Source organism: Arachis hypogaea, chromosome 7 (assembly GCF_003086295.3).
Source record: "Arachis hypogaea cultivar Tifrunner chromosome 7, arahy.Tifrunner.gnm2.J5K5, whole genome shotgun sequence".
NCBI lineage: Eukaryota > Viridiplantae > Streptophyta > Magnoliopsida > Fabales > Fabaceae > Arachis > Arachis hypogaea.
This window is the reverse complement of record NC_092042.1, coordinates 27125607-27153508: the sequence shown is the minus strand read 5'-3', so window position 1 is coordinate 27153508 and position 27902 is coordinate 27125607. Positions and strand designations below refer to the sequence as shown.

General features: G+C 39.1%; 2 protein-coding genes and 1 pseudogene across 4 annotated transcripts; 2 read left to right on the top strand and 1 right to left on the bottom strand.

Moving 5' to 3' along the window:
* Nucleotides 1–5293: 5293 nt before the first annotated feature.
* LOC112704047 (uncharacterized) lies at nt 5294–6574 on the top strand (annotated as a pseudogene).
* A 2423-nt stretch (nt 6575–8997) lies between these two features.
* Nucleotides 8998–11532, top strand: LOC112702867 (uncharacterized). 3 transcript variants are annotated; one of them, XM_072199321.1, is made up of 3 exons: nt 8998–9372; nt 9486–10606; nt 10960–11532. In XM_072199321.1, exons 2-3 carry the CDS (start codon nt 10567–10569, stop codon nt 11397–11399), a joined length of 480 nt encoding a protein of 159 aa, XP_072055422.1. In that variant the 5' UTR covers nt 8998–9372; nt 9486–10566; the 3' UTR covers nt 11400–11532. The 3 variants fall into 3 exon arrangements, with proteins under 3 accessions (XP_072055422.1, XP_025609860.1, XP_025609859.1); XM_025754075.2 differs by having other exon boundaries at nt 9001–9372; nt 10560–10606; XM_025754074.2 differs by having other exon boundaries at nt 9001–9372; nt 10482–10606.
* A 950-nt stretch (nt 11533–12482) lies between these two features.
* On the bottom strand, nt 12483–14713 carry LOC112702865 (protein OCTOPUS-like). The gene has a single exon (XM_025754073.3). The coding sequence runs from the start codon at nt 14364–14366 to the stop codon at nt 12642–12644; it is 1725 nt and encodes a 574-aa protein (XP_025609858.1). The 5' UTR covers nt 14367–14713; the 3' UTR covers nt 12483–12641.
* Nucleotides 14714–27902: the final 13189 nt, after the last annotated feature.

Genomic DNA, 27902 nt, shown 5'->3' with positions numbered 1-27902 from the left:
CAAATAAAATTTAAAAAAATATATATTTTAAAATTTTTCGAAAAAGTGAGGAGAGAGAGAGAGTGGTTAGGATATTTTTTTGAAAAAGATATAATTTTTTTAAAAAAAAAATAAAAGGATAAGATTTGAAAAAATTTGAAATTGAAATTTGAATTTTTGTGAAAAGTTTCAAAAAAATTGTTTAAAAATAGTTAGAAAAAAATATTTTTTATTTTTGAATTTTATTATGAAAGAGAAAAACACACAAAAGATACAAGACTTAAAATTTTTAAATCCAATGCTCCTTGTTTTCAAAAATTTTGGAGGGAAAACACCAAGGCACACCAAACTTAAAAATTTTAAGATCAAAACACAAAGAAGACTCAAGAACACCTTGAAGACTCACAAGAACAACAAGAACAAAAGAAAGAACACCAAACTTAAAGTTTGGCACAAGATTTAATCAAAGAAAAATTTTTTTTGAAAAAGATTTAAAAAAAAAGATACCAAATTACCAAGAACACAAACTAACGCTCTAGCCAATTGAGCTATAAATGTAATGTGTTTTAAAGATGTATTTTTAATAAATAAAAATATTTTTTGAAAACTAATATTTTGAAAAAGCACAAGAAAAATAAGAAAAGACACAAAACAAGACAAACCAAGGATCAAACAAGAAAAATTGACAAGAATAATTGAAGATCAAGGAAGAACAAAGAACATGCAATTCGAAAATTGAAGGACAAAGAAAAGCATGCAATTGACACCAAACTTAAAATATGAAACTAAACTCAAACAAAAGATTCCAAGAAAAATTAAAAACTGATAAAGAAAAATAATATTTTTGAAAGATTTTTAAAAAAGGAATAATAGAAGATGTAATCCTAGTGATTCTAAACAAAAAGACAAATTTTTCCTAATCTAAGTAACAAGATTCACCGTCAGTTGTTCAAACTCAAACAATCCCCGGCAACGGCGCCAAAAACTTGTTGCACGAAAATTATACTCACACTATGTAATTCCGCACAACTAACCAGCAAGTGCACTGGGTCGTCCAAGTAATATCTTACGTGAGTAAGGGTCGAATCCCACGGAGATTGTTGGCTTGAAGCAAGCTATGGTTATCTTATTATTCTTAGTCAGGATACCAATAGGGTTCTTTAGTTTCAATTGTAAAAAGTGAAAGGGCATAAAATAAGTAATTGTTACTCAATAATAGAGAATATGTTGGAGTTTTGGAGATGCCTTGTCTTCTGAATCCCTGCAACATAATACTTTCTTACTTTCAAACATGCAAGGCTCCTTCCATGGCAAGCTGTATGCAGGGCGTCACCGTTGTCAATGGCTACTTCCCATCCTCTCAGTGAAAATGGTCCAAATGCTTTGTCACAGCACGGCTAATCATCTGTCGGTTCTCGATCATGTCGGAATAGGATCCATTGATCCTTTTGTGTCTGTCACTACGCCCAACACTCACGAGTTTGAAGTTCGTCACAGTAATCCAATCCCTGAATCCTACTCGGAATACCACAGACAAGGTTTAGACTTTCCAGATTCTCAAGGATGCTGCCAATGGATTCTAGCTTATACCACGAAGACTTTGATTAAAGAATCCAAGAGATATTCATTCAATCGAAGGTAAAATGGAGGTGGTTGTCAAGCACGCGTTCATAGGTTGAGAATGGTGATGAGTGTCACGGATCATCACCTTCTTCATATTGAAGTGCGAATGAACATCTTAAATAGGAACAAGCGTGTTTGAATAGAAAACAGAAATAATTGCATTAATTCATCGAGACGCTGCAGAGCTCCTCACCCACAAAAATGGAGTTTAGAGACTCATGCCATCAATGAGTACAAAGTTCAGATCTAAAATGTCATGAGATGTAAAATAAATCTAAAGTTGTTTAAATACTAAGCTAGTAACCTATGTTTACAGAAAATGAGTAAACTAAGATGGATAGTGCAAAAATCCACTTCTGGGGCTCACTTGGTGTGTGCTGGGGCTGAGACTTGAGCTTCTCACATGCCTGGACTGTTTCTAGAGTTAAACATCAGGTTGTAACCAGTTTCTGGCGTTCAACTCTAACTCGTAACCTGTTTCTAGCGTTCAACGCCAGAATGCAACATGAAACTGGCGTTAAACGCCAGTTTACATCATTTATCTTCGCGCAAAGTATAGACTATTATATATTGCTGGAAAGCCCTGGATGTCTACTTTCCAACCCAATTGAGAGCGCACCAACTGGACTCTTGTAGCTCCAAAAAATCTATTACGAGTGCAAGGAGGTCAAAATCCAATAGCATCAGTAGTCCTTTTTCAGCCTGAATCGGATTTTTGCTCAACTCCCTCAATTTCAGCCAGAAAATACTTGAAATCACAGAAAAACACACAAACTCATAGTAAAGTCCAGAAATATAAATTTTACCTAAAAACTAATAAAAATATACTAAAAACTAACTAAAACATACTAAAAACTATATGAAATTACCCCCAAAAAGCGTATAAAATATCCGCTCATCACTTACCTTGCATTTATTCCTTGAAATTGCATGCTTTTGTGAATTTTTTCATAATTATGCTTAATTATTAAAAACATACTTTTATGTTTTAAATTACCAAATTTAATTCACTTTTATCACATTCGATGCCTTGATATGTTTGTTTGAGTGATTCAAAGGTTAGAAGGCAAGAATGGCTTGGAAGGATGAAGAAAAAGCATGCAAAAATGAAGAATTCATGAAGAAATGAAGATGGGACATTTTTAGGTTGTGCGTATGCATGTCTTATGCGTATGCACGACTCGCAGCACATGATTCACTTAAGTTAACGCATGACTCACGATTTCAAACCCATTTTGAATCCAATCCAACTCATTTGTGAAACATTTAAAGCAAAAATTCAAAGGAGATCAAGCAAGTAGTGTAGAAGAAGTGTAGAGTAGTTTAATCTGATGCTTTACTCCAACTTCTCTCTAGAATTTAGGTTTTCTTAGTTTAATTTCTCTTTATATTTAGGTTTTGATTTTGTTTTAGTATAGTTTTCTTTACATTTTTATGTTCTAGTATCCTAATTCATTTATTTTTTTCTTGTTAGTTTCTCTATTTTTAGAAAATTTGATATAAATACTTGTTGAATTCTAATTTTTTTAATGCAATTTGATGTTTTTATATTTAATGATGCTTGCTTAAGTTGTTATTATTGCCTTCTTGTATTGGGTAGCTGTAGATTTTATTACTTCTTGCAATTTGTCATGTTTTACTTTTATGCACACCTAGTGTTTGATAAAATATTTGGACTAGTTATAGAGTAGATTTTTCTCTTTGCTTGGAATTGAGAACTTAGGTGTGATCTTGAGTCATTGATGTCCGATATTGATAGGTGATTTAGGGTTGTTAGTTGATTTTATTTCCACTGACGTTATCCTTTCACTAAGTCTAATTAGTGAGTTAGTTAGAATTTGTGGATTAAGATCAATTATGCATATTTGACTTTTTTCTGATGTTTAGGAGATGATAAAGTGGAATTAACTCTTCACAATTGTCATGTTCGTGGTTAATGACAAGGATAGGAACCCTTGACTCTCAACCTTTTCCAAAATCTTTTTTTGCACTTGAATTTCCTTTTCTTTGCCTTAATTGTTTTAGTTTAATTTCTTGCATGCTTCTTTACTTTTTTGTCATTTAAATTCTTGTTTAATGCTATCAAAATCTAAATCTCTCATAGCCAATGACTTGTACACCCGATTGCAATTCCGTGGAAGAACAACCCGAGATTTAAAACTCCCGACTATTTAATTTGTAACTTTTGACATCTTTTAAACTTTGATATAGTTATTTGTTGGTTTATGATTATGCTTACAATGAATTCGAATTTTTACCTTGTGAAATTTTAAATCGGTATCTAGCCTTCATCAGCGACTTTGTAGAATTTTAACTTGAACTAATACACTTCTTAATGCCTAACAAACTTTTGTGCAGGAAATACTATCCCTCGTTGATAACAAAAAGGAGAATGAGTTTGAAAAATAAATTGTTAAGATGTTTAATTCATGAACAATTAGTACTGCTGTTTTTAGCATAAATTATTTGAGAATTATTTGATACTAATTGGTTGAGACTGCTGTTTTAAAAATATTAATTGATTGCACCTCTATTTTTTTAATTAATACTTGATTTATGATTGGTTGATGCTGAATGGCGATTAATAGCTTGTAAAATTTTTTGAAAAACAAGCTATCAGGCTGGTTCAAAAGATATGGCAGGTTGGATTGTTTTAATAATTAATATTACTTGTAAGTATATTTTTTGCATTGAAATTGCTTAAATAATTATCACATGTTGAAGCAAAACTCACATTTAGGGGAGCAAATAGAATGAAAGAAAGAGAGTTCAAATTGAAAATTGAATCAACAAAGGGAAGTTCATTAAACTCTTCTCATTTTTTTATTTACAATTCATTTTTTAATGTTCGTCATCGAAAGGGAGATTATTGAGTTTAAAAAATAATAACAAATTAGCTCCATCTACTCATAAACCGCAACAACCAACAGCGGATTCAAGAGACTGGATTTTGTTGAGTGTAAACCGCAAAAGGTGTAAAGATTTATGCTTTAGGAGAGTTTGAACATAAACTGTCGGCAAATATGTAGCGGTTTGCATAGATACATAATTGCACATAGATGTAATAGATTTTTAATTGTTGTATTCATGTAATTTTAAGATCTATTTGTTTTATTTATGTAAATTGCCTAAGAAAAAAAATTAACCCCAATCAACTACTCATATAAAGATATAATCATGTTACGTGTATATTAAAAATTAGATATTAAATCAGTTATTGATATAAATATATGTTACAATATAAAATATATATTAAAAATAAGCTAAACAAAATATATATTTAAAGAAATAGTATAGCGATACATATATAAATATAGAACGACTATATATTCACTTTTGACTTCAAGCTAAGCCTCAAAGTGGTCCCTAAAGTTACACTCGTGTCTCATAGTAGTCTCTGAACTTAATAGTTACTCATATTCGTCCCTGAAGTTGCACTTCGGAACTCAGACTCGTCCTTCGGGCATATTCTGCACATCTGGCGCAATCGAAAAGTTCATCTGGACTAGAGGGTGACACGCTGGCGAAACTAAAACGACATAGTATTAGTGGTGGCACGTAAATGCCATAAAACGACGTCGTTTCACTCTAAAATTTCTTTTGAAGAATCCTCCCTCAAACTTCAGGGACCATTTTGTTTGAACTTTGGAAGGCGAGTGTAATGGTGCGAGGGGGAATAAAAAATCGCAAGATGAGGAAGGAAGACACATTGAAGTTTATTAGCACTGAGGGGTTTCAAATTCGTTGTTTATAAGGAAGCTGCTATGGTTTCACAGACCATACACAACATGCTTACCTCTCCAGGTTGCTCTTATTTCCATCCTGGTTAATAATTCTTCCATTTGCGCTGTAAAATTAGGGTTCTGCTCATTTCACTCTTCTGATCGTATTGATAGGGAGTTTCGCTGAGAAGCAGCACGGCGAGGTTACCTTCCCTGAGATCAGCACCACCATTCTCGAGAAGATTTGCCAGTATTTTTACTGGCATCTCTAATTCGTGAGGTATTTACTCCTTTTTTGAGAGGCATGTGTTCAAGACTTCATGAAATCTAATGTGAATTCTATTGTATGAGAGGTTTTCGTGAATTTTGTGGTTGTGTATCCGAAGCTACCTATATTCGAAAATTTTGTATATGCTATGGATTTTTAAATCTGTGATCCTTGGTTTTATCGTTGAAAAATGTCAACGCAGGGTTTTGAGGGAGGGGGATTTATGTTATTAGGGAATTCAAATTATTAACACTCCCTTTACATGACCAGCTAAACTGTGATTTTGTTATCTTGGTTCTAGTAGGGAATTTGATTTTTTCTTGGTGCCTATCACTGTGTGATCCTTCTGTTAAGTAGGATGGATTCTTGACGAGCAAGGAGGTTTTTATTATGTTTAACTATTTGATTCTTTTAAGCGGCCATTTGAGTTTCATTTCTACTTCTTGGGTTTCAGATTGGATTCTTCATGTGTTAAAGTCTGGGGTTTCGCTGAATTCAGTGCTCCATCAAAGAGAGATTTTTTTACATGGTTTTATGTATCATGTGGTTGCACTTTTCATTGTGTGCCCTTCTTTTATCATTTTACTTTCTCTTGTCATCTGTTTCAAATGACAAGAGAAAACTACTGGACAACTTGAAAATTTGAGATACTACTGAAAAATTGCATTACTAATTGAGTTGGCCCCTTTTTTCTAACTGATATTTTGGCCTCCTGCCCCCCTTTCTCTACTCTAACGAGCATCATTGTTAGTCTTTCTTATGTGTTGCAATGTAAGCTATACTTTCCTTTAGGAAGTAATTGAAAGCTCTGTAGCTTTGATCCGAAATCTCTTACTTCATGCGATGTTATTTTCATCAAAATAGTTCTATTAACTTGAATAGTGAAAATCTTGCTGTTGTTAGTAAGAAAGAGACAGAGTTTCTTATTGAATCTGAATTAACTTTGGAGCTAATGATGGCTGCCAATTACCTCCATACATGAGCATTTTCTAAGGGCAGTTGCTCTCCATTCTCATTGTAAGCCTTCATTATTCTCTTGAATTTAACAAGTTTATTATCGATAGTGGTTATTTTTGTTGACGTAGCGCTTGTTTTTGGTGTTTTATATCCACTGTGTCATTCATGCAGATGGAGCTTTCTCGGAAGAGCTGTTTTTGCTACCATTGGAGACAGTATCTTTGCAGGAACTATAGTATGTATGTAATATGTGTAATCTAATGGTCATAAGACTCAACTTGAAAAAGTTGCATATGAGTGGCTGTTAGATGCTTAATGTCAATGATGCCATACACTGTGTACATGAACTTATTCAAAGAAAATGTTAATTCAAAGTGAGCATTACTATCTCCAAATAATAGAAAAAAGTGAGCATTACTATCAACAAGCACACCAGCTGCCACCACCCAACCAGCCAACACCCCATCTGCAAGCACATCATCTACAAGTACTCTACCAGCAAGCACTAATCCACCTAATCGAATATAAGATGCAACACAGGAACTGTAGACTTGCAAGCATAATGAGATTTGTGCCTAATCTTGGATTCAAGCCACCTAGAACCAAGAATTAATAACTTAGATTATTATGTTTAAGGACATATGGTGTCTTTGTTTATCTGTTTAGGTGAAGTAATTTACTTTGTATGCTTTCTTAATTAGGATCATAGTGTTGGAAACTTATGAGGTATATATTTTAACAACTCTAATATACTTGGTGACTATTATTCTGACTCTATAATACCTTCTTTGGATGTATTTTTTACATTATGAATATGAATTATGACTTTCTTGAATTTATCTGTGTCAGATTTTGGGTTTTATTTTACCAGATACAATTGACCAAATTGTCTATCCAATTTTAAGAGAAGAATAGCTACTGTAATTAGCAGCATAAATACAAACACCAAAATTTCACCTACTTTTAGAACCCTAGCTTCAGACTCTAATCTTTCAAGTTTTCAAACAATCTTCATCTTCCATTTTTCATTGTCAACTGAAGGGTTTGTTCTACTATCACATGTTATCACATCTTCTTTCAAAATTTTATCTACCCACAGAAACAACCATACCACCTTTTACCTACAGTCTGCACCCAAGAAAGTGAATCAGCCAAGTTTATATCCAGAAATACAGCAAACAACAACCACTTACATTGTAGTTTGGGCAACCGAAGAACGGTCTCTCTGGATTAGAATCCGTCCCTGACCATCGCAAAACTGGTCTCGTCCCGCACCCACACTATTCTGGCAAACGCGAATCTTTGTTTTTGGTCATTCTCCTCATAATGCTTCCAAAATATCGTAGGTTGTTCGAGCTCCCAGTTGCATTGCTCGTGATATCCATTACCGTCTGGCTTTGAAGATGCTGAAGCCAACATAAGAGAATCCAAGGGAAGAGACGAGAAGATAAGAGAGTGGGCACTGCAGACTAATCTTTAAATTTGGGAATTAGGGTTTTTAACTTCAATTTAGGGACCAAATTGAATCAACAAAGTTTACTCATCTACGTCAGCTAGCCTTTAGCTTCGCTAGCGTATCACCCTCTAGTCCAGATCAGCATTCCGGCGGCGTCAGATGGGCAGAATGTGTCGAAAGGATGAGTCTGAGTCCCGGAATGCAACTTCAAGGACAAATATGGGTAACTATTAAGTTCAATGAGTACTATGAAGCACGAGTGTAACTTTAGAGACCACTTTGAGACTTAGCTCTCTAACTTCTGTACTCAAACTTTATATACAATATAGTCAAAATACAACCGGATTTAATTCTCACTAAGTAAGGATTGGATATTTCTTACTATTCACAAAAAATGCCATTATTTGGAGTTAAAAACAATCTATATATCTCAAGAAGTGAATGATTTAGAATTTGTTTTGTTATTTATTTTTTGTTTGATCTACGAGATATGTTGTTAAAATGGACAAAAATAATATTTATTCGACTTTTTAAATAAGTATGAGAAGATTATATTATTTAAACTATAATTTGTTGACATATTTACCCTTAATATATATTATGAATCCTTACAGAAAAAATAACATAATATAAACACAAATTAAGATAGATATAAAATTAAGATCAATTAATTGAATTTTAAACTAACATTTAACATATTAAAATCTTAACAATATTAAAGTCCAGTTTAAATAAATAATTTAATTAAATTATTTTTAAACAATAAATATTTATATTAAAAATAATTTATATGACTATTTATTTCTCTCACGGTCACTAGTCCATTTTATAAGGCGCGTAACATGAGAATAAAGTTGTTTCAATCAATTTGATTCCACCGTTAAATCAATTTAATCAAAAGTGAATATTAAGAAAAACAAATTGTTCGGTAATATCGAAAATCCGTTACTGGGTCATGTGTCTTATTAAAACCAAAAAAAAAAAAAAACCAATTTGTTCGGTAATATCGAAAATCCGTTACTGGGTCATGTGTCTTATTAAAACCAAAAAAAAAAAAAAAAACCAGTGAACGAGTTCGTTTCAGTGGTTTCTGGAAACCTAATCCCTCTCATCCATAGACTCACACTCAACATCTCTCTCTCGAACTCACGCGTGCCGGCGTCTCGCCGTGGTTCGCGTGTCGCTGCCTTCCCTTGGCTCGTCGTCGCCGGCGGCAGAAGCACCAACCAGCAGCTAGCCCTCGCCATCTTCTTCCTTCGTTGCCCTCCCTGGGCTCGTCCTCGCTCGTCATCTTTTGGCTTCGGGGCCTCTCCGTCGCTTCCTTCTCGCCGGTCTCGTCGCCGAGTCTCCGTGGACCGTGGTGGCTGGTGAGTCCTCTTAACCCCTGTTCTCTCTTTTCCAGTTTCCCCTATTCTAATTGGATCAGTAAAATACATTTTTTCTTTTTCTAAATCCTATGTTTATGTTTTTTGCTTTGAAGGGAGTTAGATTTTGTTATCTATGAGGCTAGGAAATATGGTACAAAGCTGATACTGAATACATATAGGCTGATTTCTAAATTCAACAAATTAGTTGAGTTTATAAATTGTTGCTATTTTGATGGACTGTTCTCTTATATTAGTTGAATTTATGTAAACTCAGCGATATTAGGAGTCCTTGTTTTGAACAAAGAGATTCTAGATGTTTACTCTGCAATCTTTTATATTAATTTTTTAATGGTGAATTACTGATGGTGCTGACTTGGATGTCTAAATCTGAGTCTTGCTCTACCTTTAAAAGGAGAAGCTGTAGTCTTATTTTTGAACAATTTTTTTCCCTTTTGGTCACGTATGGGATATTGCCTCCATTTTGATCGCAAATCACATTCGAAGAAATTTATAAATTTCATGTATGTGAAACATGTCCCCAGGCATCAAAAGACAACAGAAAATATAATGGATAATGACTTGGGATTAAAAAGATCAGAACAGATAAGGTTAATATAGCATATATAACGAGATTTATAAATTAGTTGAATTTATGTTTTGCTATAGTTGATTTTAGTACTGGATTGTTTCAATTAGTTTGTTAATTTTTTCTAGAGTTGTTAATCAAGATGAAGACAATGTTGGTTAGGCTCCAAATTTGTCCGATAAAGATATAGATGTTGACTTTGAGATTGCCTCTTGGACTTGATTTATCGATTGTGCTATCTTTTGTTCTCTAGTTCATTTAAATTGGAAAAAAAAATTTACTAGTAACTAGTTTATTATCTATTTTTGTATCATTAGTTATGTCTAAAAATTGATATTTGATTGTTATTAATGTGTTTATAAAGGCATGCATTTTAACTTTTAATTTTAATTTTATTTTTTATAATTTTATATTTTTATTTAAATGTGGCTGGTTCAACTTGTGAACTATTAGTTGAACCAGTAACTGGTGACCCAGTTATATGACCAGTTCAATTCTGATAACTATGCTTAACTTTATAAAGAGTTGCAAACTCCAGTACACAACACATTTGGCAGAGACACGATTAACAGTGTTTCATTCCCGTTTGTCGAAATCTCAGCTTCTAAATGGTTCGGAAGCGATTTCAGGCACAGGAACCCAAAACAGGTAGCTTTTCTAGCAACACAAATTGTATAACTAGATCTCTCATATTCTTGAACCATTTCAATTTCGGTTGACCATTTATCATAGTATCGAACCTTGCACACAAGTTGTTCGATGAAATGTTTCACACAAGAATCTTAGAGCTTTCTGTTATTTTCTTTTAATTTACAATTACATCACCAATAACTAGAATACATTTAAGACTAGTTAATCTAGTTTGAGCAAATCAGTTTATTATTTAGTTTTTTAATTTATTATTTGTATGACTTACCCAACCACTTGAATCAGTCTAGAAAGAGCTTTCTTTCATCTTTTTATTGAAGTTTGATTGCGTTTCTTTACTGTTTTAAATGCAGGTCTATACTATGCTCAGAACTTCCTAAAGAAAATTGGGTTAGGAAAAGAGAACTATTACTTCTGGAAACAAATCGGTAAGGCTTTGCTTTGCACCTACGCAATTGCAGGCGCAGTGTGGCTATACAACGAGACATCGCCACTAGGGTGGTGGACGCTGAAGCCGCGACCAAAAGAAGAGTGGGAACTAGCTCACTTGTATGAGTACCGACAGTTCCCATACCCTGGAGATGAGGAAGCAATGCAGGAGTTCATTGCAAATGGTGGAATGATTGGAACAACCATTGGTCCTAAAGGGACTATTGAGACTGATAAGGATGCATTAAATTACCAGAAACAGTTACAGGACAAGAAGTTTGAGCAAGAAGCTCTGAAAATGTGGATGAGGATGAGGAATGAGGTCATTGGTGAGCTTCAGGAACAAGGCTTTGATTTAGAATGACTCTAGTAAAACTTGATAATTAGATAATATGAACTTTTTGTGTGGCTAAAGAACACAATGTTGGAAAAACACCTTCATGGTAGTAAATAGATTTTGCATTATTAAAGGATTGCAGTTTTATAATCTCAAAAAATAGACTTGGTATAAGTGTGAAAGGCTAATCATTCAGTTCTTTGATGATGAGTAACGTGTCTTCCCCTGCAATTTACCTTCTTGTATAGGGCATCCTTTTTGTTTATAAGTTCTTTTTTACAATGTTCATGCAGTAGAAATGCAATAGAATAATCAAATGGATAATTGCGGCTTTTGTAAAGCTTTTATCTTTCAAAATAATAATAAGCAAAAACAAAACGAACATTCTAAAATGTGATTAGGAAATACAAATGGTGGGACTCAACCTATAGTTTTTTTATGTGCTGTTGGATTCACCAGTGACTTCTATTCCTGCCCCTATACCGTAAATGTGAATGCTATGGTACCTAAAACATGATATCTAACTTATTAAAAAATGAAAAAATAATATTTAATAAACCTTAAATATTTTATTTTTATTTTATATATTTTATTTTTTACTTATAAAAGTAAGTTAGATAATTTAGGCATAACAATAAAAGGCATCATAGAATTTACCTACGGTAAATGCTGTATAATTGGTAGAGTAAAGAAGAAGCAATTGGTATGCAAATTCATAGTGAAGCAATATTACTAGCCGTGTATGGATGACTTAAACGGTTAAACCAAATAGAAAAAAGGTACACTTGGTTGTTATGAACGTTTTTCTTGAAAGATCGAGTGAATTTATAGTAAAATATTCACTTACTTTTACTCCACTTGCCTCCACTACCCATTATAAATATCAAGTGTTTGATTGAAGGTAAGCAGGATGCACAATTTCATTTATAATTTTACACATCAAAACCAAACATGTCCTAAGTGCTGGATGTTTCCATTAATCTGAATAATTGTGATAAACTTACAAGTTACAGACTTACAGCCTTTTAGCTCATACATCAGCAAGTTATAAACATTATGAAGTGAAATATCATTGCAGTATTTGAGGTATCCTATTACCAGTTCATACAATTTCATACAACAAAATATAACATTTATTTTGTTTCTGTTACCAAAATCATTAGTAAATTTGCAACTGAATCATTGTAATCATTGTAGTTCATCTCTTGACAACAATAATTACATCTATATATTTTTCTACAACCAGATACACATCCAAACAATACAACTTTAGAATACACTTCTGGATATTTGTTGCAAATCCTTGAGGCTACTACTCTTGCCAGACTTGCTTCTTCTATAGCTCTTCAAAGGTGTCAAATAGAACCTTAACAAGCCATTGTCAAGATTATTCGGTGACGGCGAGTGCCGAACACTGCGGTTCCTCTGAACCATAAAATCTTGTCTTCCATTCAACACATTTATGTTCCCTTTAGTCTCGGTACCCCACAAGCTGCTAATCACACCAGCCATGCTACATTGGCTTCTACAACTTACACTATAGCTTCGAGTAAGCTTCTGGCTAACACTCTCACTACCTTGCACATTAAGTTTCACCTTGTCTTCTTCCCTCCTCTGCACGATTGAGCCGAACTTGCTCCACACTCGACGCCACTTGTGGTCCTTCTTGGAACCCTTATGATTGCCAGTGCCAGCCCCATCGACATCATTATTAAGGTCATCATCCTTGGATGCAGAACCCATCACACATTCACCTTTAAAGTCACTCAAGGATTTCACATTTTCATTCCCCAAATCCAAATCTTTCTTCTCACTGATGAGTAACTTGGCACCATAGAACAACTCATTGGTGGCAAGGGATACCTTGGCATTAGATACCATTCTCAATTCATTAACCTCTGCCGTTGATTGTCTCCTACGAGAGCTCGACCTATCGAAACTCCTCCTACCCTTGTAGTAACCCTTGGCCTCAGATGACCCACCGGGAGTAGGAGCAGGACTGGAACCAGCAATGCCGTTCCCTTCAATTAGAACCCTGTCCACTGGGGAAAGCCTCTCACATTGTTTTCCATCCCAAGATGCATCAAACTTCGCTTGCAAATCACTATCCACTGAGATTCGGCCCGTGTCAACCAATAACCTTCTGTAGGCATCTGGAAACTGTGAATTATTATCCACTGAGATTCTACCTTCGTCAACATATAACCTCGAATCGCACGAGAGCCGAGGATAATTATCCACTGACATTCGGCCTGCATCAATAGAGAACCTTGGATCAGTGTCACAAGATCTTCTCCCCGAACAGTATTCTCCGATTTCAGATTGAGTTTCCCTATATTTCCTCCCTTTAGGCTCCTGAACAAACCGCATAACATTAAAATCAACAACACCATTTCCATTTCCATTTCTGTTTCTGTTACCGTTACCGCCAAAACTGCGTCGTCTCTTCAACTTGTGCTTCCATTTCCACTTCCTTAGTTTCTCACTGAAGGCAGAAGCAGCTTCCCAGAAACTCTTCAAGTCTCTGGCTCCGTTCTTCTTGTTCCGAATCTCGAGATCTATGAACTCCTTCATCGTCTTCGTTTCTTCGGGTTTTTCGTTGTCCCTTGGGTCGCAAACCCGAACCGCTTCTTCTCCATTGTGTTCCTCTTTTCGTATTTCAAAACCTAAATACTCCGAATCGAGGTAAGTCTTCTGAACCAGCTTCCCCTTGCCGCCATCGACGGTGAAGAGATCCGAGAGTGTGCTCCGGGCGCGGACCTCGCAGGAGCGGCGGCGGGGCTGGAGAGAGGCGGATATGGAAGTGTGGTGACGGTTGGCGGAGAAGGACTTGGTACGGCGGAGGTGGGGCGGAGGATGGGAATGTGGAGAAGGGGAGGAGGAGGGGGATTGGATTCCTTTGAGGCGTTCGCGGAGGCAGGAGGCGCAGAAGCTATTGACGGGAATGGTAGGGTGACGGTGACAAGAGGAAAGGCGGTGAGGTTTGGAAGTCATGTTTTGAGTGCCAACATGTTATGTTAGAGTTGAATCTTGAAAGGGTATGACTATGGGAGTGAGTGAGAGTGAGCACTGAGAAATGTGTGAATTGAGTGAGCTCCAAGTAGCAGTAGTAGACACTTGATAGAAGTACCAGCTAGCTACTTCAGACACACGGTAGCACCACGTGTGGGGAACAGAAATGTTGGTGCCCCTTTTTTCGCTTTTCGTTTTTTATTTTCCTTTTTCTTTTCTTGATACTATCCTTAAAACTTAAATTTAGAATATTTATTTATTTTCATCCTCAAAAAATTTTGGGTTAGGCATTTTAATTTTTAATTAAAATTAATTATTCGATTAGTCTTTAATAATTAATTCTATCAGTCACTTAAGTTTTTGACTCCGTCAACTCTAACCAAAGACAAAATAGTCCCTAACAATTCTAATAAGAAACAAAATGATCATTGACAACTCTAACAGAGAACAAAATGATCCCTAATCCCTTTGTTCGAAAATAACACTGTTCTTCTCTAATTTTTTTCATATCTCGCATAATTCTAACATTCATACTCTCCTTCATCTTCACATTCTTCTTTTTCATCTTTTCCTTCCTCCTCTTCAACTCCAAGATCAAGTCATGGTGTAACTACTACGCATTTCGCACCTATCTCAACATGTCATGGACCACACACTTCTTAAATCTCTGTGACTGATATATCTACCTCCTCTGTATTTAATGGACCCCAAGTGCTTCATTCCTTCTTTCCCGGAGTCCAAGTTGGCAGACAGTTTCGACCTCGCATCCAATCAGTACATCGAGCAATGTCGTCGCTGCCGCTCTTATGGAAATTGAAGCGAAAACTGAATATTGGTTCGGAGAAGAAGTTGAAGGAAGCGATCGAAGTGGTGGACAATGTGGTCATGGAGACGATAGGTCAGAGGAGGAAGGAGATGGCGACGACGACGACAGGTCTAACAAATCAGACTTGCTATCTAGATTCAATCGGATTCATCGAAGACGACAAGTACTTGAGAGACATAGTCATTAGTTTTCTAAGTATGTGACAAACCCCATTTTGAGGGTTTATCTTGTGCTAATTTCAAAGGGTTTATCAATGATTTAACACATTTTCTGCATGAAAATATAAGGATTTGCATTCTTTTCCTAGTTTTGCCTCATAAAGGAAAACATGCTTATTTTGCACTAAATTAGACACACTTCTAATCTCTCCTTGATGCCATTCGATGCCGTGACTCGTGTGCTAAGTGGTTTCAGGACATAGACTAGGAATGGACAGGAAAAGATAAGGAAGAAGGGTGCAAGGAAAGGAAGCATGAGAATTGAAGCTTTGGGAATCTCTGCATGGGCGCGTGCGCGCACCTGACGCGCCCGCGCGGATGAGCGCAATGTGAAGCCGAAGCTAAGAGCCAAGCCACGAGCCGACTAGCGTAGCGGCTAAGCCAGAATCTTCATGGACGCGTACGCGTACACTCCGCTTCCGCGCATACTCCAGAGCCGCATCAAGGGCGCGCACGCGTATCTTGCGCGTGCGCGCCGATGTTCGAAAATGATTTTTTTTTAAAGTCACGTGACTTAGGCGTGGAGTTGGTTGGAGATCCCAACTTTTGAGGAGTGCTTTGGCGGGAAAAGACTTAAGAGGACCAGGGGAGCAAGTGTGAAAGACACTTAGTTCATTTTTTAGTTTTTGAGATATTTTTGGGAGTTAGTTACATTGTTAGAGAGAGAAACTCCAACTTCTCTCTAGATTCATCCACTTCTCTCAAGCTTCCACTAGGGTTCTTCCTCATCACAATTTTGGATTTTCATCCATTCTTTGGTGAGATCCATTACAACTTTCATTTCACTTTGTTGATGTAATAGATTTTCTCTCCCAATTCCAAATTGTAGTTGTAATTGTTGACATTCCTTGGATCTAGGATTCAATTCTATGATTTTTGGATTCCATTGATATTTTGAGATTTTGATTCTCATTGTTGTTCCTTGATACTTGTTGTTAGTTTCTAGTGTTGCAATATTTCTAATTTTACTTTTCTCTTCATTTCACTATGACTTTCCTTTTTGCTCATCACATGTTTGATAAAATGTCAATGTTAGCCATGGAGTAGAACTTTTATACTTGGCATGGGGTTTGGTCATTGGAATGAATTGAATAGTTATATCAAGGGTTGATTTGGAGTTAGAGCTTGCCAATTGCCTTGGAGTACACTAAAACTAGATTCCCATGAGGTGAAGCTAGAACTTGTGACTCAAGTTAATTGTTTTCATTTGACTTTTCTCTATACTTAGGGGATGACTAAATGAAGTAAGTCCTAATTGTTGTCAACCTTGAGTAAACTATAATGATAAAGATTTCTAATGCCAACCCTAAGTCAAGTCCTTTTGATAATTGATTGTTTGTTTCTCATTACTTGCTAAATTCTTCCAAGAACTCAACAAGGCTTACTAAAACAATAAGATGCATACTTTGGCAATTCCAAGGGAGAACGACTCGGGAGATTTATACTCTCGGATATAAATTGTAATTTTGTTTGATGATGGATTTCGCGTTGGTTTAGACTATACTACGATTGATCACTTGATAAATTCTACACCAACAAAAATTCATTTGTCAAAATGGCGCCGTTGCCGGGGAATTTTGCTTTGTGTGCCATGTTATTGTTTGGATTAAGCATGTATAGATGTACATAGTTGCATTCCATTGTGAATAATTCAAGTGACTAACCCCTCATTCATTACAATGAATTCCATTTTCCCTTCATTGCATGACGCGTGCACAACCAAATCCGAGCTTAGTCCCTTTTGATCCGGAAATAGAACGAACTTTGCTTCATATTAGACAAGCTCGGAGGCGGCTTGAGTTTGAAAAAGGGGAAGAAGTTTTCACCACCTCAACCACCTTACTAGAAGTGAACATTGAACCGTCATTCAAGGAAGGTACTAATTCTACTCCCATCAATCTCACTAATAATTCTTCTTTTGTTTTAGGTACTAATACCATGGATGCTCCGAGGAGAGTTACCATCAAGGAAGCGGGTGCACCGGATTATGTCCTTCAACCCCTTCACGTAACTCACCCCAATTTGAATGCTAACTTTGAATTGAAGACCGCTTTGATCAACCTCCTACCTAAGTTTCATGGGCTTCCCGCACAAGACCCTATTCGACATCTCAAGGACTTCCATCGCATATGTTCAACTACTAGACGGGAAGGGTCCGATGAAGTTGCTATATGGTTGTTTGCTTTCCCTTTCTCTCTTGAGGACAAGGCTAAAGAATGGTTCTACACCCTCTCTAGTGAAGTTACCTCCGATTGGGACTTGCTTAGAAGGGGATTCTTGGATAAATTCCTACCTCCGGAAAAGATGGATAGGCTAAGGAAGGAAATGTCTTGTATTGTGCAAGGTGAGACGGAACCACTCTATGAGTATTGGGAACGGTTTCGCAAACTACTAGATGCATGCCCCAATCACATGCTTGACACTCAAGTATTGCTTGGATACATATGTCAAGGGATGCGAGAGCAAGATAGAACCCTCTTGGACACTTCTAGCAATGGTTCTTTGTCCAAGTATAAAACTGCGGAGGAGGCATGGCAACTTATTATTGACTTAGCCGAATCCAATCAACATATGAGGCGAAGAGTCAACCGTCCAAGGACCGTGAATGAGGTATCAACTAGTAGTGAAACCACCGCTCTAACTCAATCCTTGAATGAGATGACATCCATCTTGAAGCAACTCCAATTGAACCAACATCAACCACAACCTCAATCATACCAACAACAACACCCTCCACCACCCCAACAACACAACCAACAATTGGTTCCTCAAAGAGTATGTGGTATTTGCTCTTGCTACTCTCACTACACGGATGAGTGCCCAAGCCTTCAAGAAGACAATACCTTGGCGGCTACCCACAATTTCTATGATCGCCCCAATCAAGGATACTACCAAGGCGGTAATCCTAACCAAGGGTACTCTTATCAAGAGGGAGGAAGCCACAACCAAGGAAGTGGACACAATAACCAAAATTGGAGAGACAACCATCAACAAGGGAATAGGGACAACAACAACAATGGAGGAGGTCAAAGATGGGGTAACAATTCACAAAACTTTTCACAAAACCGACCATACAACTCACAAAACCAATCATACAACCAACAAAACCCACAAAGAAACTACCAAACATACCAACCACCACATCAAAGACCACCACCCAACCAATCACAAGCTCCTCAACTCACATACGCAACCACTCCCTCCAACCAAGATGAAACACTCCGAACCATTATCCAAGGCCAAAAGGAACTACAAAACACACTTGCTTCCGGCCTCACCGGTCTCACCTCTACACTACAAGCTCTTCTTGCACGCATGGATACACCATCAACTTCCACACCTCAACCCCCAATCCAAAGTGTCATTCCTTCTCAACCTCAACCAAATCCAAAGGGGGGCATCAATGCCATCACCCTTAGATCCGGTACGCAACTAAAAGGGAAGGAAGCAAAGGATTCAAGCCCTATTACAACCGCTTAAGAAGAGGAGAGAGTAAATATAGAAGAAGAAGTGGAAGAGGAAGCACCACAAGCCATAGTTGAGGATGAGGTCCAACCAACAAGAGAGACAACCAAGGCCAAAAGAACCTTGGAAGAGGAAGTTGCTCAACCACTTCCATTCCCAACACTTGCAAAAAAGGCTAAAAAGCGCATAGAACTTGACCCCAAAATGGTGGAAGTATTCAAGAAAGTTGAGGTAACCATCCCCTTCTTTGATGCTATCCATCAAGTTCCTAGATATGCTAAATTCCTCAAAGACTTATGCATACATAAGGATACAATTCTTGAATTGGAAACCATTCCATTGGGGAGCTCTATTTCCGCTTTAATGGGGACACTACCCGAGAAGTGTGATGATCCGGGTCCTTGTATGGTTACTTGCACAATCAATGGAGTTCACTTTAAAGATTGCATGTGTGACCTTGGAGCATGTGTTAGCATCATGCCACTATCCGTCTACCGGTTATTGAACTTGCCACAACTAAAAAGGTCGACGGCAAGGTTTGTCTTAACGGATAAGAGCATAATAACCGTAGCGGGCGTTGCGGAAGATGTATTGGTGAATATAAAAGGGTTGATATTCCCCATTGACTTCTATGTTCTTGAAATGCCATCAAGCGAAACCGAGAGAGCATCGTCTATCCTACTTGGAAGACCATTCTTGAGAACTTCTAGATTTAAACTTGATGCTTACTCGGGGAATTACTCATTTGAAATAGATGGGAGAATTGTAAGCTTTAGCCTAGAGGAAGCAATGAGGCATCCACCGGAGAACCATTCTTTATTCCGGTGTGACCCAATCGACAACATAGTGGCCGAAGTGCATCTAGCAAAGTTAGATGAGAAGCATATGGGTGAAGAGACAAATGAAAAGTCAAGCGAACTAAACACCACACATCATGCAACTCATCCGGAAACTCAAACTTCTAAGAAAAACAAAAAGATGGAATTGAAGCCACTACCACCTCATTTAAGGTACTCATACCTTGATGAAGCCCAAGAGCTACCCGTGATAATTGCCCAAGAGCTAACCCCTCAACAAGAAGAGAAATTGCTGAATGTATTGAGAAAAAACAAAAGGGCAATTGGGTGGAGTTTGGCGGACCTAGTGGGAATAAGCCCCAAAGTATGCGAGCACCGTATATTCCTTGAAGAAGGAGCAAGACCGGTCCGACAACCTCAAAGGAGACTCAATCCTACCATCCTTGAAGTGGTAAAGAAAGAAGTCACCAAGCTACTTGAAGCAGACATCATCTATCCTATCTCGGATAGCGAATGGGTAAGCCCGGTCCAAGTAGTGCCCAAAAAGTCCGGAGTGACAACAATCAAAAATGAAAGTGGTGAACTCATAGCAACAAGAGTGCAAAATTCTTGGAGAGTATGCATAGATTACCGGAGATTGAATGCGGCCACAAGAAAAGATCATTTTCCACTACCATTTATTGATCAAATGCTTGATCGATTAGCCGGTAAATCATATTATTGTTTTCTTGATGGCTACTCCGGATACTTCCAAATCCATATTGCTCTAGAAGACCAAGAAAAAACCACATTTACTTGCCCTTTCGGAACGTATGCCTACAAGCGTATGCCATTTGGCCTATGCAATGCACCGGCAACGTTCCAAAGATGCATGATGAGCTTATTTGCGGATTTTCTAGAGCAATCAATGGAAGTTTTCATGGATGATTTTAGTGTGTATGGTGATTCATTTGAGCATTGTCTAGGTAACCTTGAAAAAGTCTTGGAGAGATGCACCAAAACAAACCTTGTTTTAAATTTTGAAAAATGTCATTTCATGGTCAAACAAGGAATTGTTTTGGGACACATAGTATCAAAGGAAGGCATCTCCGTAGATCCGGCAAAGATAAATGTCATATCTAGTTTACCTTACCCCTCCTCCGAGAGGGAAGTCCGTTCTTTTCTTGGACATGCAGGATTTTACCGGAGATTCATCAAGGACTTTAGCAAGGTAGCCTTACCTCTCTCTCGATTACTCCAAAAAGATGTCGAATTTGAGCTAAGCAAGGAATGTATGGAAGCATATGACAAACTCAAAGTAGCATTGACACAAGCTCCTATAGTACGAGGCCCCAATTGGACTCAACCTTTTGAAATCATGTGTGATGCTTCAAACTATGCGATTGGAGCCGCGTTAGCACAACGCGAGGGTAAGATTCCCTATGTCATAGCTTATGCTTCCAAAACATTAGATGGAGCCCAATCCAACTACACTACTACCGAAAAGGAATTATTAGCTATTGTTTTTGCTTTGGACAAGTTCCGAGCTTATCTTCTTGGTTCCAAGGTTGTAGTGTACTCGGATCATGCGGCACTAAAGTACTTGTTGGCCAAAAAGGAATCAAAACCGAGATTAATTCGTTGGGTGCTTTTGTTACAAGAATTTGATTTGGAGATCAAAGATAGGAGTGGTTCCCAAAATCTAGTGGCGGACCATTTAAGCCGCCTTGAACACACAAAGGGCGACACCACTCCCATCAATGACTCCTTTCCTTTAGATACCTTGCACGCAATCTCGGAAGTGGTTCCTTGGTATGCCCCAATCGCAAACTATTTGGTTTCACGCACCTTCCCTCCTAATCTTGACAAACACAAGAAGGATAAGCTAAAAAGCGAATCCAAATACTATATTTGGGATGATCCCTATTTGTGGAGATGTGGAGCAGACCAAATAGTGCGACGGTGCATACCCCAAACCGAATTCCAAGCAATCTTGGACGCTTGCCATGCTTCCGAAGGAGGTGGTCACTATGGGCCCCAAAGAACAGCAAGAAAGGTCCTTGATTGCGGATTTTGGTGGCCAACCCTTCTCAAGGATGCTTCTCTCTATTGCAAATCTTGTCCCCAATGTATGAGGTTTGGAGATATTTCCAAGAAGGACGAAATCCCCCAACAAAATATGCTTTTTTGTGAAATTTTTGATGTATGGGGAATCGACTTCATGGGACCATTCCCAAACTCCAATGGCTTTCTCTACATCTTGTTAGCCGTCGATTATGTGTCAAAATGGGTCGAGGCAATCCCCACCCGAACGGATGACGCTAATGTGGTGTATTCTTTTGTGAGGAATAATATCATTTGCCGTTTTGGAGCCCCAAGAGCAATCATAAGTGACCAAGGATCACACTTTTGCAACAAGAAAATAGACGGCCTCATGAGGAAATATGGCATCATCCACAAAGTCGCCACGGCCTACCACCCTCAAACAAACGGCCAAGCCGAAGTCTCAAACCGGGAAATCAAGCATGTTTTGGAAAGGGTTGTGAAGCCGAATAGGAAAGATTGGAGCACTAAACTCTCCGATGCACTTTGGGCGTATCGAACGGCTTACAAGACACCGATCGGCATGAGCCCCTTCCGGCTTGTATATGGTAAAGCATGCCACTTACCGGTGGAGATTGAACACAAAGCATATTGGGCCGTAAAGGAGTGTAATATGAACTTGGGTGGAGCCGGCATAGAAAGAAAGCTTCAATTGGCGGAATTGGAATGCTTGAGACAAGAAGCCTACGACAATGCTAGACTCTACAAGGAAAAATTGAAAGCCATCCATGACAAAAACATTAGGAGGAAAGAGTTCCAACCCGGTGACTTAGTGCTTCTCTACAACTCAAGGTTGAGACTACTACCCGGAAAGCTAAGATCAAGGTGGGATGGACCTTACCAAGTGGAGAAAGTAGAACCTTATGGGGTCTACCACCTGCGCCACCCAACAAGCCCGGATATCTTCAAGGTAAACGGATACCGTCTCAAATTGTATCATGGTGAGCAAAGAAAGAACTCCAAGGAGATTGAAGTGTTCCTCTTGAGGGATGCAACTCTTGAACAAGCACAATGAGCCACTGAAAGTCCAACTTAAGGACGTTAAACAAAAGTGCTAGGTGGGAGACACCCCACCATGGTAAGATCTTCCTTTGAACTTTGTACATAGACACTTGACTTCATGTTTGTTAGATAGATTTTATTTTCAATTTTCCATCATTTGTTCAATTCACCGCTGATTTGCCAAGTCAAATGCCCTGTTATAGCGCTTAGGCAGCTGTGTGGAAAGGGGTAGTTGTAATGTCAAAAGTGGTATAGATACATGCACAATTAGGAAAAGCAACCCCCTCGACGCGTGCGCGCACCTAGCGCGTACGCGTCCTTAAAGCATTCAATGGTCACCCACGCAGACGCGCACCTTGCGCGGACGCGTGGATCGCAAAACATAGCCCTCCATACATTTACCCGAGAGTTATGCCCACACCATGCCAGGACCAAGCCTCAAGCACAAAAAAATCTCGCGCGCCCGCGCGCATGGCGCGTCCGCGCACTTGGGCAAAGTCTGTTGAAGGACGCGCAAGCGTACTGTGCGCGTCCGCGCCGATTGCCCTGCCGCAATCCTGGTACATGTTCCAGAGAGTTAGGCCGCTCTCGGGCCTCTATCAAGCCACAAGCCCAAAACCTTGACCGCGTGCGCGTACTGGACGCGCACGCGCCCATACACTGCGAGCACAATACGCGCGCGCGTGCCATAGCCGCGCACGCGCCTTTTGCTCCTGCACTCCTCTCTGGGCCATTTCACAGAGAGTTGAGCCCCCTCTAAGCCCCTCTCATGCCTGGGGCGCAACCACGTTGACGCGTGCGCGCACTGGACGCGCACGCGCCAATAGTCCTGCAGCAACTTCTGGTACATATACCAGAGAGTTGTGCCAACCCTGTGCCTCCCTTGTGCCTCCAGCCCAAACACATGGGCGCCCCCGCGCAGGGCGCGCCCGCGCAAGGCGCGCGCGCGTCCCTCTCCACCACGCCTCACTGCGCGAGCGCGCACTGTGCGCGCACGCGCGGATGCTCGGCGCCAAACAAAAAGAGGCACACTCACCCCTTCACTTTCACTTCACATTTTCCCCCCCTCCTCATACCTTCTACTGCACCTCCAACTTCAAAGAGGGGCACACTCTCTCTTCACCTCCATTCCCTCTTCTACACTACTTTCTACCACTCACTACCTTCTCTACTACTCCCCCTCAACCCACACCACAACCTCCTCTCTCATTCTCTTCATCTCACAAGGTACCATCCTAAGCTACCATCTCTTGTGTTGTTATTCCTTTAATTTCACATTCAATTAGTTATCTTCTTTCTTCTTTTCTTTTAGTTACTTCTTTAGGAGGTTATTGTTCTTGTCTTCTTCTCTCTTTTCCTCTCATTTATACTAACTCTTCATGGGCATTTAGGTCTCTACTTCACTTGCATCTGTAGATGAGTTGTGTTGTTTGCTTTTCTTGCACTCACTGTGTACTATAATCATTAATAGTGGATTGTGACTTACTACATTGCTTTCACCATTTTCAAATCACACACTACAACTGGATGCACACCAAGTGTTCGATGAAAGGCATACTTGATTTTTGCACCAAATTTGACTAAATTGCCTCTCATCTTATCACTTTAGGCGCATCCCCATTTCCCCCAATCCATCCACTCACATTTTCTTAACTTGCTTTCCATGTGTGGCCCTTAAGGGTATATGCTTCTCATGCTCCCTACCTGCATGCATAAATCACCCTTACACCATATGAAAATGATTTGCCTTGCTCTTTTCATGTTATCTTAGTCACATGTTGCAGCTGTCATGTGACAACGATACCCATATTCTATGGCTTAACTTTTCATCGCATAAACACATTTACTTTCACCTACTTGGATTTTGATGTTTTCCCTTCTTTACTCTCATAGGATGGTTATCAAGAAGAACAAAGGGAAAGCTCCCAAGAAGCCAACTCCCAACAAAGCGCACCAAGAGCAAACGGCCAAGCCACTCTTGAAGAAGACTAAGGGCCCCATTGATGTTCTCGAGAAGGATAACCCTCCTAAGGATTCAAACAAGTTCCCCAATCACTACTGCGAACTTGTTTACACAAGAATGATCGAGAGGAACTATCATCTGGAACCACTCCTAGTCCTACCGGCTCACCTTCATCCGATTGTGATGACACATGTTGAGCGACGACAATGGAGGTTCCTATTGCGGAAACCAAAGGAGGCTAACCTTTCATGGGTAGTAGAATTCTACTCCAACTTCCACTCCCCCCTTCTCACATCAATCTTTGTGCGCCGAAAGCAAGTGTCGGTCACAGTGAAAACTATCCAAGAAGTCCTTGGGATTGAACAATCAACGGATGCATATGACGCCTATGAGGAAGTCTTGGCTACATGCAATGACCGCGCATTCGATTGGAGCGCAATCCTCCGTGTCATTGCTCTACCCGACGCCTATTGGATTCGGGGGACTATCAAGCAAAGACCAAAAGGTTTAGATGTCCGCCACCTCACTCAAGAAGCCACGGCATGGGCCCAAATTCTAGCTCACTATGTGCTCCCAAGTACACATGGGTCCTCCATTACCGCCGAGTTGGCCCTATTGATTTGGTGCATCTTAACCGAGAAACCGGTCAACGTTTCGCATGTCATCCGCCAATCCATGGGGCGCATTCATGCCAAGGGAAATCTTCCATTCCCCGGTTTGGTGACGGAATTGGTTGCAAAAGCCGGCGTCAACCGGGAGGCTAAAGATAGGAGAGCATCAATTCCGGTCGATGGTGATATAATTCCGACCAAGAGATGCCTCAAGCCTCCGGAAGCTACCAAGGACAGCGGATTAACCACACCAACTCACAAAGCTACCACCTCATCTACATCACAAAAATCGGCCGCCCAACGCCTTGAGGACCTTCACAAGAAACTGGACCGTTATGAACGGCGTAACCAACGCCGATATGCTCATGTGAAGAAGCTCCTAAGCGTAGTCACACCACCTATGGAGGAACCCGATATCTCAACATCCACCGCAACTTCAAGCGGAGAGAGCGATAACATTGGAGATATGGGACAGTCGGCACTCGATCAACCACTGCGCCTTACCTACAGCACGGAGGACCGTGCTAAGTTTTAAGTGTGGGGAGGTCGACCGACCGATCTCCGTAGGTAAAAGTTGAATAAATTAGGATAGGTTGCATGAGTAGGTTTTAGTTGACACCATCTGCATGATAAATTTACTTGGTTGGAACAATGAATTCTTTCTTAAAGAAACCAACACTTTGGGGACAATCATGGGGCACTGCAAAATTTTAAATGCTTTGATGCCAAATTGCATGAAGAATTATATTTTGGAACATAGTTTTGAGCTAAGAACACAAGCAAGTGAGATTTGAGCCCAATGGTGTGGTTACATCTTATAACCACTTATTTTTCCTTCTTGTGTGCATTATTCTCCTTCTATGATTGCAATCTTTGCTTTGTTTCACTCTTTATGTCCATTATTTTGTGTAGTCATGCATTTATGTGATTGAGGCCATCGTTTCATTAGCCCACTTACCCAAATAGCCTACCTTTTGTCTTCCATTGTTAACCAATTTGAGCCTACGATTAACCTACTTGTTCTTTAATTTAGCACATTACAAGCCGTAAAGCGCAAAACAATGAAAGTCCTTAATTTGGATCTTTGATTGGCTTAGGCTAGCGTATGTGAGTATCATTCAAGTGCAGGAATTTTGGGACATTGGGTGGACAAAAGGGTAGTTTTGCTTTGTTATTGGAAATATTAAAGAATTGGGTACATACTCATGTATTGATCAAATGTAAAACCTTATGCATTGAGGTTCTTGTATATAGAAAGAAATAAAAATGAGAAAAACAAAAGAAAAAGAAAGAAAAAAAATAGTATGGAAAAGAAAAAAAATAAAATAAAATAAATATAGAAAAAGAAAAAAATATAAAAAAAAGAAAAGCAATAAAAAGGGGACAAAATGCCCCAAAGCAAAGTGTAGCTCAATAAAATCAATGCATAAGTGTTGTGAAATGAAAAGGAATACATGAGTATGTGAAAAAGTGAGGAATGGGTAGTTAGATTAGCACTTAATTGTATAGGTCATTATGTAGGTTAGGTGGGAAGGTTTAAGTTCATCAAAGATCCAAGTTTTAAGCCCACTAGCCATATATGATCCTACCTTGACCCTAACCCCATTACAACCTAAGGAGAAGACCTCATGATAGATGTATGCATACATGAAATACATGTTGATTGTTAGAAGAAGAACAAATCTTAGAAAGCATGATTAGGGGAGAATTGAGAGAGTCAACCCTAAACACTTGAGCGACTAGAGTGCAAATACTTCCGGTAAGGGTTCGACGCTCAATCCTTTGATTCCCGGCTCTCGCGAGCATTCCTCATGCAAGGTTGCATAAATTGCATTTGATGCTTAGAATTTGGCAAGATCTATGCATTAGCCACCATTGTACCCCATGAGCTTGCACATGTCATAAGGAAGTTGATTGTTCCCAACCAAGTAGATAACCGCACTAGTCGTAGCTGCATGCGTATGAGTAGGTTGCATTCCATGAGTCCCATACGTTTGTGACCCTCGGTCTTCTATGTTTCCTTGCATTTTCCTAAGCATGAGGACATGCTAGAATCTAAGTGTGGGGAGGTTGACAAACCCCATTTTGAGGGTTTATCTTGTGCTAATTTCAAAGGGTTTATCAATGATTTCACACATTTTCTGCATGAAAATATAAGGATTTGCATTCTTTTCCTAGTTTTGCCTCATAAAGGAAAACATGCTTATTTTGCACTAAATTAGACACACTTCTAATCTCTCCTTGATGCCATTCGATGCCGTGACTCGTGTGCTAAGTGGTTTCAGGACATAGACTAGGAATGGACAGGAAAAGATAAGGAAGAAGGGTGCAAGGAAAGGAAGCATGAGAATTGAAGCTTTGGGAATCTCTGCATGGGCGCGTGCGCGCACCTGACGCGCCCGCGCGGATGAGCGCAATGTGAAGCCGAAGCTAAGAGCCAAGCCACGAGCCGACTAGCGTAGCGGCTAAGCCAGAATCTTCATGGACGCGTACGCGTACACTCCGCTTCCGCGCATACTCCAGAGCCGCATCAAGGGCGCGCACGCGTATCTTG

What these genes read in the sequence shown, in the direction of transcription:
- LOC112702867 (XM_072199321.1), top strand. Translation starts at nt 10,567, where the DNA reads ATGGTTCGGAAGCGATTTCAGGCACAGGAACCCAAAACAG. An exon ending in GGCACAGGAACCCAAAACAG is followed by an intron (nt 10,607 to 10,959) that starts GTAGCTTTTCTA and finishes TTTTAAATGCAG; the next exon opens with GTCTATACTATGCTCAGAAC.
- LOC112702865 (XM_025754073.3), bottom strand. Translation starts at nt 14,366, where the DNA reads ATGACTTCCAAACCTCACCGCCTTTCCTCTTGTCACCGTCACCCTACC.